The sequence below is a fragment of the Mus caroli genome, chromosome 2 (assembly GCF_900094665.2).
Source record: "Mus caroli chromosome 2, CAROLI_EIJ_v1.1, whole genome shotgun sequence".
Lineage (NCBI taxonomy): Eukaryota > Metazoa > Chordata > Mammalia > Rodentia > Muridae > Mus > Mus caroli.
In genome coordinates this window covers 20207997-20219969 of record NC_034571.1, presented here as the reverse complement: position 1 = coordinate 20219969, position 11973 = coordinate 20207997, and the positions used below count along the sequence as shown (strand labels likewise).

At 42.6% G+C, this 11973-nt stretch overlaps 1 protein-coding gene across 4 annotated transcripts in view; it reads right to left on the bottom strand.

Moving 5' to 3' along the window:
- Il1rn (interleukin 1 receptor antagonist) overlaps nucleotides 1-9201 on the bottom strand; it is a 14976-nt gene extending 5775 nt beyond the window's left edge. The window contains exons 1-2 of one of the 4 annotated variants that reach the window (XM_021155602.2): nucleotides 9068-9201; nucleotides 147-198 (exon numbers count right to left, since the gene is read on the bottom strand). In XM_021155602.2, the coding sequence (XP_021011261.1) occupies nucleotides 147-198; nucleotides 9068-9077 (62 nt within the window). In that variant the 5' untranslated portion in view covers nucleotides 9078-9201. Of the gene's footprint in view, nucleotides 1-146; nucleotides 432-493; nucleotides 569-9067 lie in introns of those variants that run through there. The other 3 variants (XM_029470196.1, XM_021155600.2, XM_021155599.2) reach the window with 3 other exon arrangements.
- Between the last annotated feature and the right edge of the window lie 2772 nt (nucleotides 9202-11973).

The following is an 11973-nucleotide window of genomic DNA, read 5'->3' as shown; positions in this document are numbered from 1 at the left end:
ACACACACACACACACACACACACACACACACACACACACACACACACACACACACACATATATCCTATTCCTGCATATGCCCTGGACATATGGCATGTGTCTCTGGTCCTTGGTCTATGCAATCCTATGTCTTTGGAAGACTTACCTGAAGGCTTGCATCTTGCAGGGTCTTTTTCCGGAAGGGCGGCAGGCTGCCTCTGAATGAAACAGAAGGATGAGAAGGAGAGAGATTAGCTGACTGTAGGGTCCCCAGCAGATTTCCATCTCGAGGCCGCAGCAAGGCAATAGACGAGACTAGCGACTGCCATTTCAGGCTCAAGGTGGTTGCTTATAAAGAAAGTAGTCATTCACCGGCTTGTGCTGCTGTCATTCCGTTCCACTGTCAGAAGCGGAAAAACCCTCATATTTCCAAAAAGAGAAACCTTTACTGCTGTCACTGTCAACCCTGAAAGTGTCGCAATGGTGTGTTGTAACTGATCTCCTCCCCCTTACCCTGTGTAATTTCCCCAAAATTAAGTTCTCTGTTTCCCCTTCATGGTGTTCCTGGGAAGAAGAGCACAATGAAAACCAGACTCCCTCATTTGCATGACAGGTACTCTGAGTCTATTTGCTGATCCCCCCTGTTCCACTCCCCCCCCCAAAACAAATCTGAATAGAAATGTCCCCTTTTCATTTGAAGGCAAGCAATAGGGCCTGGTGAACAAAGGACAGTGTCATGTCACTGTTATTGTGTTCTTTGGAGAAGGGACAGCTGGCTAGACATAAACATTCTGCCCAGAACCGGATGGTAAATATTTGGTATTTTGTGAACTATCCAATCTAACATAATACTCAGCTCGGCTATCATGGTACAAAAGCACTCACAAGCAATTTGTAAGCCAGAAAAGTCAACTCTGCTCCAACATGCCTTGTTTACAAAACAGGACAGGTCACCCGTAGCGTAGAAGTTTGTTGACCTCTGCCCTAGAGAAATGAGTCCTCCCAAGAGGTGTGTTAAAATTGGCCATCTTTCCCCAATTCTGCATCTGAAAAGTTGAAGTCTCTTTTGTAAAATTAATTATCTTATTTATTTACATTCCAAATGCACACAAAACTATAAAACTTTTGGTTCAAAATTTGTCTCCCCTAAAAATGCAGAACAACGATGGAACAGAGACTGAAGGAATGGCCAACCATAATTGGCCCAACTTGAGACCGTCCCATGGGTAACCATCAATCCCTGACATCATTAATGATACTCTGTTATGTTTGCAGGCAAGAGCCTAGTGTGGTGGTCCTCTGTGAAGTTGGAGTCCTTTAGAGGTGACTTCATTCCCAAATCATGGAAAAGTGGATTAAGTGTGTGGGCAGCAACTGGTCTTTGCTGCTTGTCACTATCATCTGTGTGACCTTGAAAAAATCTTTTATTTTTGTCTCTGCTTCTTTATTCTCAGAATGAGGAGGATCATGTCTTTCTTGGAGGTAGTAGGAAAGAAGGGAGTTAAATTTTGATCCCAAGTGAGCATTAAAAAGCATTAAGTTCCCTTCACACAGTTTTCTGGACAGTTGGGGGAAAGGTAAGCTTTTCCTAGTTTATGTTATCAAAAGGTGAAGAGAGTCCTTGTGAGTTCCAACAAGGGAGAGTGCTGTCGGGAGCACAGGCATAGGATTTTCAGAACTGGGTTGGAGCATAGTGGTCACCTTATTTCAACTTCTCACTACTTTAAAGAGATGCAGAAAGAGACATTAGGAAAAGTTGTAGAGATTGTTAATGGCAGAGGATCAAACCCCAGCTCTTATGGCACTCATTGATCTCGACGAATTTGACCTCATTTTCTTTCTTCTTTTTGTTTTTGAGACAGGGTTTCTCTGTATAGCCGTGGGTGTCCTGGAACATGCTTTGTAGACCAGGCTGACTTTGAACTCAGAGATCCTCCTGTCTCTGCTTCACTCATGCTGGGATTAAAGGTGTGCCCACCACTGCTCAATGGATGCATCTGACCTTATTTCATCCCAAGAAAGCAGAGTATCTTCAAAGAAGAGTTAAATCCTTTCATGGAAAAAGCTAAAGAACTATCAAGTCTTTAAGAAGTTCTTCTGTCCCCAGCCCTCCAAAATGGGACATGTCTGCTACTATAATGCTGGATGATAATTTTTGAGAGTCAAAATGGCAAGTACATATCTTTCTTGAGTGACTGTAGAAAAATGCTATATCTACTTGTGACAGTCAAGGGACTATTCTATTTGCTAATTTCTTGTTTTGAAAATCTTTTGTGAAGCTGGCTGAAAGAGAGGATGTGCATAAACTTGCCTAGCTATTTACAACATCCAGAAACTGTTGAATTAATTAAGCTTTAAAGTTTCTGAAAGGTTTATTAGTCACCAGGTACAAACTGTTGCTATCACAGCTGCTGAAAGGAGAAGCAGCTGCCATCCTGCTCCCAGAAGCTCTTATGCTTGTTTAATGTGATTTTGAAGCCACTCTGGACTCTTTTATTACTTATTTATTTGTACATATGCTACATTTTATATATCAATAAAATTCACATTAAAACTCAGAAATAGACAATAGGTTGATGGTTGCCAGAGGCAGGAGATGACTAAGGAATGCATAGAGTTAAATGCGAGGATTAGAGCCTCAGTTGTATGTGTAGCAGGATTCCTAAGAGAGTGCAGATGACTTTGCTCAACTGTTACCAGTTGTCCCAGAAAGGACAGCCTGTCTGGCTTTGAGCCAACAATGTCAGGAACCAGAGATGTGTAGGCCACTACAGCAGGAACAGTTTCCTCGTTCCCAAGCTCCTCACCCCATCCCTATAAAGGATTGCAGTATCTTTGCCTCCTGGTAGACCATCCAGTTCTCTGAGGGAGAGAGGCTACCCCATCGGTTGAAGGTCAGATGCCTGTCTCTCTTCTGCCTCTGTGCTACTTCACAGATCTAATGCATGCCAAGGTGCTAAGATGAGCGTTATCTGGGGAATCATATGACAGTGATAGCACTGTTTACTAAACACTGAAACTTGCAAGAGTGGTTGCTGAGTAGCCTCACTACCTCTCCCCTCTAAAAGGAAAGGAGAAGGAAAATGAGAGGGACAGAAGGGGAAAGGGAGGGAGGAAAAAGGAAGGAGAAAGAAAATGGGATCTATGCGAGGAGGAAGATGTGTTAATTAGCCTGATTGTGGTGAATATTCTACAATTTATAACACGATGTTAAGTCTATGTCTTATATATATTCAACTTCTTATTAATTATGCATTCATAGGAAGACAAAAATTAACACAAGAAATACAAGACAATTTAGTTGAAGTGAAGCACAAATATTTATATCACATTGTCCTGTAAATATGATATTTACAAGTGATGTGATTTCTATATGCAGGATACAAGAATATCATTAAGTTATACATGCTTTCAGTTTCTTAATATGTAATTTACCATATTAGGGTTTGTTATTCTTTCTTTCTTTCTTTCTTTCTTTCTTTCTTTCTTTCTTTCTTTCTTTCTTTCTTTCTTTCTTTCTTTCTTTCTTATATGTAAGTACACTGTAGCTGTCTTCAGACACTCCAGAAGAGGGCGCCAGATCTCATTACGGATGGTTGTTAGCCACCATGTGGTTGCTGGGATTTGAACTCTGGACCTTTGGAAGAGCAGTCGGGTGCTCTTACCCACTGAGCCATCTCACCAGCCCTTGTTATTCTTTTCATTCCATTTTCAGATTTTTATAGAATGTTGTTTTTTGAAAACCAAAGTTTTGGTGGCTGCTGATATAGCGGTGAATGGAAACCAGAGATTCTTAATGAGGATAAATGTCTAAAGGAGCCAAACTTTGGCAAACTGGTGAGACTTTGCTAGAACATCTGATCAGTAACATCATCTCAAACATTCTTGAAGACTGTGGAAGAGATGTGACTTGGCAGGTGAATGGCGAGGCTCCATAGCTGCCCCAGGACAGCTATCCAAGTGAAATCCTCCCCCTACTCCCACATGATAGCTGATGAGTAATATTTCTCTGACCTCAGCCCAAATTCAGATGGGAAGAGTCTATTCCTAGAGGTTGGACACATTGGGCTCCCAGACTCCCCTGGTCTGTGCCTTCTTCCCATGACCACTTTCACCTCCACAAAGGCCAGCAGTATGCTCTTTCTGAGTGTGCAGGAAAGGAGTTCTTGGGCTGACCTCATGTTTCAATCCTCTTACATCATTCTAAGACATCACTGCCTCAGACAAGGTGCCCAGACTCTCTAGATCTCAGTTTCATTACTCATTAACCAGGTTTAGTACTGGAAACCACGATGTGGGTTGCTATGAGAATTCAGTAAGACTCTGAGATGATGTACTGGCACGTGGGAATTACTCAAACAGTAGTGATTGTGCACAGTTCCTTACTTCAGGCAAAATGGGAGGGATGAGTCACAGTGCCCACCACCCCTACAGCCCTGGCCTACATGTGCAGCTTGTACAACTTCTCCTCTCCCTGCTACTGATCCACTCCTTCTCCTTCTTCTTCTCCTCCTCCTTTGACTTTATTGAATATTTTCTTTATTTACATTTAAAATGTTATCCCCTTTGCTGGTTTCTGCTCCAAAATCCCGTCTCCCCATCCCATTCCCCCTCTCCCCTGCCCTCTCACCAACCCACCCACTCCCGCTTCCTGGCCCTGTCATTCCCCTACACTGGGGCATAGAGCCTTCACAGAACCAAAGGCCTCTTCTCTCATTGATATCAATTAGGCTATCCTCTGCTACATATGCAGCTGGATCCATGAGTCCCACCATGTGTACTCTTTGGTTGGTGGTTTATTCCCTGGGAGCTCTGAGAGTACTGGTTAGTTCATATTGTTGTTCTTCCTATGGGTCTGCAAAATCCTTTAACTCCTTGGGTACTTTCTCTAGCGCCTTCATTGGGGACTCTGCTCAGTACCATGGATAGGTGTGAGCATCCACTTCTTTATTTGTCAGATCCTGGCAGAGCCTCTCAGGAGACAGCTATATCAGGCTCCTGTCAGCAAGCAGTTGTTGGCATCCACAATAGTGTCTGGGTTTGGTGATTGTATATGGGATGGATCCCCAGGTGGGGGCAGTTTCTGGATGACCTTACCGTCAATCTCTGCTCCACACTTTGTCTCTGTAACTCCTTCCATGGGTGTTTTGTTTCCCCTTCTAAGAAGGATAGAAGTATCCACACTTTGATCTTCTTTCTTCTTGAGCTTCATGTGTTTTACAAATTGTATCTTGGGTATTTTGAGCTTCTGGGCTAATATCCACTTATCAGTGAGTATATATATCATTTGAGTTCTTTTGTGATTGGGTTACCTCACTCAGGATGATGCCCTCCAGGTCCATCCATTTGCCTAAGAATTTAATAAATTCATTGTTTGTAATAGCTGAGTAGTACTCCATTGTGTAAATGTACCACATTTTCTGTATCCATTCCTCTGTTGAGGGGCATCTGGGTTCTTCCCAGCATCTGGCTATTATAAATAAGGCTACTGTGAATATAGTGGAACATGTGTCCTTATTACATGTTGGAGCATCTTCTGGATATATGCCCAGGAGTTACCACTGTAACTCCTGTAGTACTATGTCCAATTTTCTGAGGAACCGCCAGACTGATTTCCAGAGTGGTTGTATAAGCTTGCAATCCCACCAACAATGGAGGAGTGTTCCTCTTTCTCCACATCCTCACCAGCATCTGCTGTCACCTGAGTTTTTAATCTTAGCCATTCAGACTGGTGTGAGGTGGAATCTCAGGGTTGTTATGATTTGCATTTCCCTGATGACTAAGGATGTTGAACATTGTTTTAGGTGCTTCTCAGCCATTCGGTATTCCTCAGTTGAGAATTTTTTGTTTAGCTTTGTTCCCCATTTTGAAAAAGGGTTATTATTTGACTTTTTGGAGTCTAACTTCTTGAGTTCTTTGTATATATTGGATATTAACCCTCTATTGAATTTAGGGTTGCTAAAGATTTTTTCACAATCTGTTGGTTGCCTTTTTGTCTTATTGACAGTGTTCTTTGCCTTTCAGAAGCTGGGCAATTTTATGAGGTCCCATTTGTCGATTCTTGATCGTACAGCACAAGCCATTAGTATTCTATTCAGGAAAATTTCCCCTGTGCCCATATGTTCAAGTCTCTTCCCCACTTTCTCCTCTATAAGTTTCAGTGTCTCTGGTTTTATGTGGAGGTCCTTGATCCACTTGGACTTGAGCTTTTGAATATATATTTCCAGAAAACTTTAATGAATACTGATGTGAGCATTGCCCCTGCCTGTTGGAGCTAAGCTTGTGCCACTAGGCACCATTTGTGAGATGCGTGCATTTGGCCTTGGGTGAATAAGTATGCACCCTAAGTTGTAACAAAATCACCTCGTAGCCCTCTAGCCAACTCTCTAATAGCTTAGCTGTGTGGTATGAACCACACAGTTGTGACAATATTATCCTAACTTTGCTAATTCTTACTAAAACAGTGGGTCAAAGTTGTTCCTTCCAAGTCACATATAAATATACTAGTATGAGAGGAAGTAGGGGGAAAAAAGAACACCTGATGGTATAGCCTGATATTTTTTTTTGTCCATCTGATCCTTCCTAATCATGTCAGGTATTTGAGCTCATCTTAATAATACACCTTGTTGGAAGCTCCCCAGGGAAACATCTGTGCTCCTGGCTCTCTCTACCTAAGTTTTAGCCCTCTAGCTTTCTGATGTCAAGGTGACCATGTATACTCTCATAGCTAGTAAAGGTCATTCAGGAGACAGGGCATAAACCAACAATTGTGGATCAGTGCTTTTCAAGAGGCTCAATTTCTTCCCAGATCCAGATAGGAAACCTTCCCTGAATCCTTTCTGAGGTTAAGTCTTCCTAGATGGCTTTTAATTCCATGGTGTGTGGGTGATATGTATTGGCTCTGAATGTCATCGTTTTTATAGTTATTACATTTTCAGAGGTACATGCTGACTCTTTTCTCTGATGGTTAACTTCATAAGGCAAGAGAATTTGGAGATGGACAGGAATTCTGAGAGAGGGCACAGCTGTGCTGTCATTTGCCGTGCCCACCTCTGTTTTCACATTCATTACTTTTATGCTGCAGTGATAAAACACCATAATTTGAAGAAACTTATAGAAAAAAAAAGAGTTTACATGGCTCAAGAAGGGATACGAGTCTACATTGCATGGAAAGCATGGTGGCTGGAGCAGGCTGTTGGGAGTTCACATTTTCAACCACAGACACAAAGCAGAAATGAACTCGAAGTGGACTGAGGTGTTAAATGGTCCTACCCACTGTAATACTCTCCTCAAGCAAGGCTGCATCTCCTAAATTCCCCAGACAGCCCGCCAACTGGGCACCAAATGGTCAAATGTCCAAGCATTTATAGAGAACATTTCTCATTCAAACTACCACAGGTAGTATAGTCTCCCACTGAGTGATACCCCATCTTGTACTACACTCTTCATACCAATCTACTCTGTGTAAGGTGGACATCATAGAACACACTTTCATGATCGGAATGAACCTGGATAGCTTGCAGAAAAAAACTCAAGGCCCAGAAAGACTACATTTCTTTTAGACGCTGTCTAAGGCAAGGTTTAAATTCTGGGTTTTGTTCTTTCCCATACAACAGACAGCTGTGCCACAGGCGTTTACCTTCTTTGCTTCATTGTAAGGTCAACACGAGCAAGACCTTTACTTATGATTTAAATTTTTGGCTCTGGCTCATTAGCCTATGGAGTAACTATTTAGTTCATAACTGCTTGGAAATATGGAAAAGCATGTGGAATGTAAGGAAAAATGATTTAAAACCTTTGTATAGGCTATAATAAAAGCCATTTTACTTGGTTATGAACTAGGATGGCAAACTGCCTTGGTTTGTCAAAGACTATTTTAGCTTCATTACTGAACATTCTATACTTCAGTGACCTCCTCAGTCTTCGAAAACCTAGCATGATTGGTCACTCTAAATTGTGAATCCTGGTGGATGGTGCCACAAATTGCAAACACAATGACTTAATGACTGTCACTTGATAATTTAGCTTGTTATTATTGGCAAAGATACGATCCATTTGGATAGATGGTATGCAGTTTAGATGATAGACGAATTCATAGATTATAAATAAGACAGACAGACAGACAGACAGACAAATAGATAACTGAAATATATACAAAAGCCAAAAATGAACTTCCCACCCAGGAAGAGACCATAGTAAATAAAAGAATGCTCACATCCACCATTGATTCATTCCAAGTTAAGCCATTTATCTTAAGACAATGTTAGTGTCTAGCATTCTTAAACTATCTTCAGATGCGGGCCCTAAACAGGATTTATACTTCCCATCACCATTGCTTTCTCCTTCTCTTTCTCCCTCCCTTCTTTACAAGCATCATCTGTGAGGCAAGAAGCCAGACTCCATGGAGAGAGACAGTAAAGTCCCAGGGAAGCACATGGTACACCCTTGCTCCTGTTCTTACTCTGCAAGCCCCCCATCAAGTCACATGCTTAACCTCTCCATTCTTAGAGCCATGGTTTCTGCTTGGTCACAATTGGAAGCTCCCATCTCTTTGGATTTTGATGGTGTTTCTGATTCCTTCTTTCAGAGACTATGGTGTCTATATTGTGCTTGCTTGCACTGGTTCCTGAATTCAACCCAATACATGATAATATTTGGCTTTCCCTTTAAGAATGTCCACCTGAGCCTATATTCTCTATGGCAAACATGTTGCCTAGTGTCAATCTGTTAATCCTCTGCAGACTCTATCTTTCTCTATCACACTTCAACCTTGGACACAGATGACTTTATATCAGCAGTTTTCATTACACACATACTTCTTTCTACCATCTTGCAGAGACATTTCATCTATTTCTTGTTTTCACAAACAGTGGAGAATGGCCAACACTATTCAATGATGACTTTTCTCATATCGGGCATACCCCCTCTGCCCCAGCATATCTAGGTAGTTTCCTGGGATTTTGTGGCTTCCCATTGGCCAGATTTTCCTGATAGCCTAGTGCTCCATGCGTCTGGCATTGAGCATTGAGTCAACACTAGTGGTGAGCAATTACTCCCTTACTTTTCATATGACCTCAAAGACCTTACCTGAAGCCATGGGTGAGCTAAACAGGACACAAGGTCTTCCACTGCCTCCCAACGTCTCACTCCAGAGAGACTTGCTGTGTATAAAGGAGCACCCAGGCAGTGTCTATGGCACAGACCTTCCCAGGGTGTAACTGCCCCTCCTTCCCAGCTACCTAAGCAGAATAAAAGGGGGGAGCTGGCCACTCCCATACTCCTACACAGGCCAGTCAGCCCTAGGAGGTTGGTTGCTGATGACTGAAGCCAAGCCAGGCCCAGCTTCCAGAGGCGTGACTCAGTCTAGCAGAAGCCAAACTGGTTCTTATATATGTAAACCTGGAGGTCACATGTGGGAAAGGAGCTGGATTTATGAGGTGGGACCTTTGTATCACCTCAAACCCAGCTGTTATGAGACCATTATGTGTGCACAAATTTGTTTAAAACACATTCTGACTTAGTCCTGCCTGTGGTACTTACAAGTGCTCTCACAAACACCGGTTGCAAGCCAAACAAAGGCAACTGTGTTCTAATGAGAGAAAGTGGAGAGGGAAAGAATAAAATAAGCTAATTCTCTATGGGGGTAAAGCTCACAGGAGAAATCAAATGTCTATGAGGTACCCAGGTAGATATCTTAGAAGGTGACCAGGGAAGCCTCTTTGAGAATGGTGGCATTTGAGCTGGGGAAGGGAAAGAATGTTACAACCACAGGAAACAGCAAGGACGAGGACTTGGGATGGGATATTTAATGATCTGAGTATTATGCTAACTACTACTACTACTACTATGTGACCACAGCATCACTTAGAGGTTTACCCCATTTTCCAAGTATGCTTGCATTTCACCCATGTACCACTCTCAAGACTGACTCCAGAAGCCTAGATGCACTCTCTCAACTTTCTCTGGAAGTTCTCAATTCTCTGACTCCTCTTCCTCTGTAGCTCAGAAACAACTTGCTCTGGCTTCCTGCCTCGTGCCCTCCCACCAAGGAGTGGACAACTCTTGTGTGCTTAAAAACCATTAGGCTGATAGGTGGGTAACAGCAACCTGTGATCCCTTGGGCTGACAGTAACTCTTTGAGAGAGCCTGGGCATGTCATTTTCCCCTCTAGGCCTTACTTTAATGGAAGCAAAAAAGCCTGACACTCCCTGCCCAGCCTTAGACTGATATGCAGACCATAAAATGGTTTATAAATTGTGTGCACTTAAAACCAGGCCTTGCTCCAGGCAATGCCTTAATACAAAGATGAAGGAGAAGGCAGGCAGACATAATGCTGCCTGCAATCTTGCCACCTGCAAGTCTGTCTCTGCGGATGGGACAGGACAGCTCACCCTCACTTGAATGACCTGGCCAAAGTCCTCTGCTTTTCCTCTAGCTGTTTGTTCCTCTGGAGTCATTCCCAAGGTCTCTCTATTGGGACTGACATGTGTGTGGGAGGCACTGAGGCCCTGACGTGAGAAAGGATCCCTGCCTGGCACTCTGAACCGCAGGGACTTCCCATTGGGCCCTAACTTCCTGCTCTTGTTAGTTTAGGCTTACCAAGCTAGACTGTCTAGGTCTTTCAGCCTTAACTAGGAATTAGAAAGGAGCTTTTGTAGAGAAATGTTTGTGAAGAATCAGGAACTAGCTTTGCAAATCTGGAAACTCTACAAACTCCAGCTTTGCAAACCTGGGAAGCTGCTTTGTGAGGGAAGTCTGGAAGTTGTTGGGGAAGCCTGTCTAGTGTGCATATCTGATATGACAAGAGGAGGTCATGTGGTGCTGCAAGGTCTGGCATTCAGAGCTTCAAATATCAGCTTTGTAAACTGTATCTTGGTGACTTTGGAAACATCTGTTGAATGAAGATCAGGCTCTTGCCACCTTATTTTGGGAGTGACTTGTGAGGGGGACTGAAGTAACACATGGAAGATGTTTAGAACAGAGTAACTACAACTGGCCCCAGTTTCTGTGGATACAGGATCTGAACTTGTAGGTTCAACCATCTATGGATCAGAAAATTTTTTAATTGTCTCTTGGGGCTAGAGAGATGACTCAGCCAGTAAAGTGCTTGCTGTGAAACCTGAGTTTGGATTCCCCAGAACTCTAATAAAACTAGATACAGTAGTACAGATCTGTAATTGCAGCCTACTTCTATTATAGATGGGAGTCAGAGATAGGAGAATCACTTAAAATCTTGCTGGCCAGCTGGCTCTGCATATACTGTGGCAAATGGAAGATACACTTTCTCAAAAAATGGGGTGGAAGGCAAGGGACATTACCTGAGATTGTTCTCTGACCTCCACAAATGTGCCACTGTGTACCTGTCTGAACATGTACAAATGAACACACACACACGTGAGCAAATGCACCCACACCTTCATGTTGACTTTTTTTTGTCATTATTCCCTAATTAATACAATGTAACTATGTACATAATGCTTAACATTGAATTTAGTATTATATATCTAGGGAGGATTTAAAGTATACAGGAAGATGTACCTAAGCTTTCTGGAACTTTGTACATTTTATACAAGAAGCTAGGTATCCATGGATTCTGATATCCACAGAGATTTCTAGAACCAGTCCTCTGAAGATACAGAAGTATTAGCTAAAATTATCACAGGTTTGAACTGAATAGTTGTTCTACATAATGAGAAAGCTGAAGCCTGGTACATACATGCTCAGTCCCGTCAAGAGAATGAACTAGGCTTTCAGCCATGTCCAGAGGATTGCAGTTTGATCAGACCCCAAAAAACTGGTGACCTAACCCTGAGGGAGGGATGACATATGAGAACCTCAGTCTCCCATTGCTCACCCTTGAACCTTCTTCAAGGCTCATGACCCAAAGCTCTGAAGAGATTAGTGTTCTGGTATAGGATGTTAAGAAAACCTAAGAAGCCTGAAGTCTGGTGTCCCAGTACTAAGATTGGCAAGAGTGGATAACTGGTGCTTAT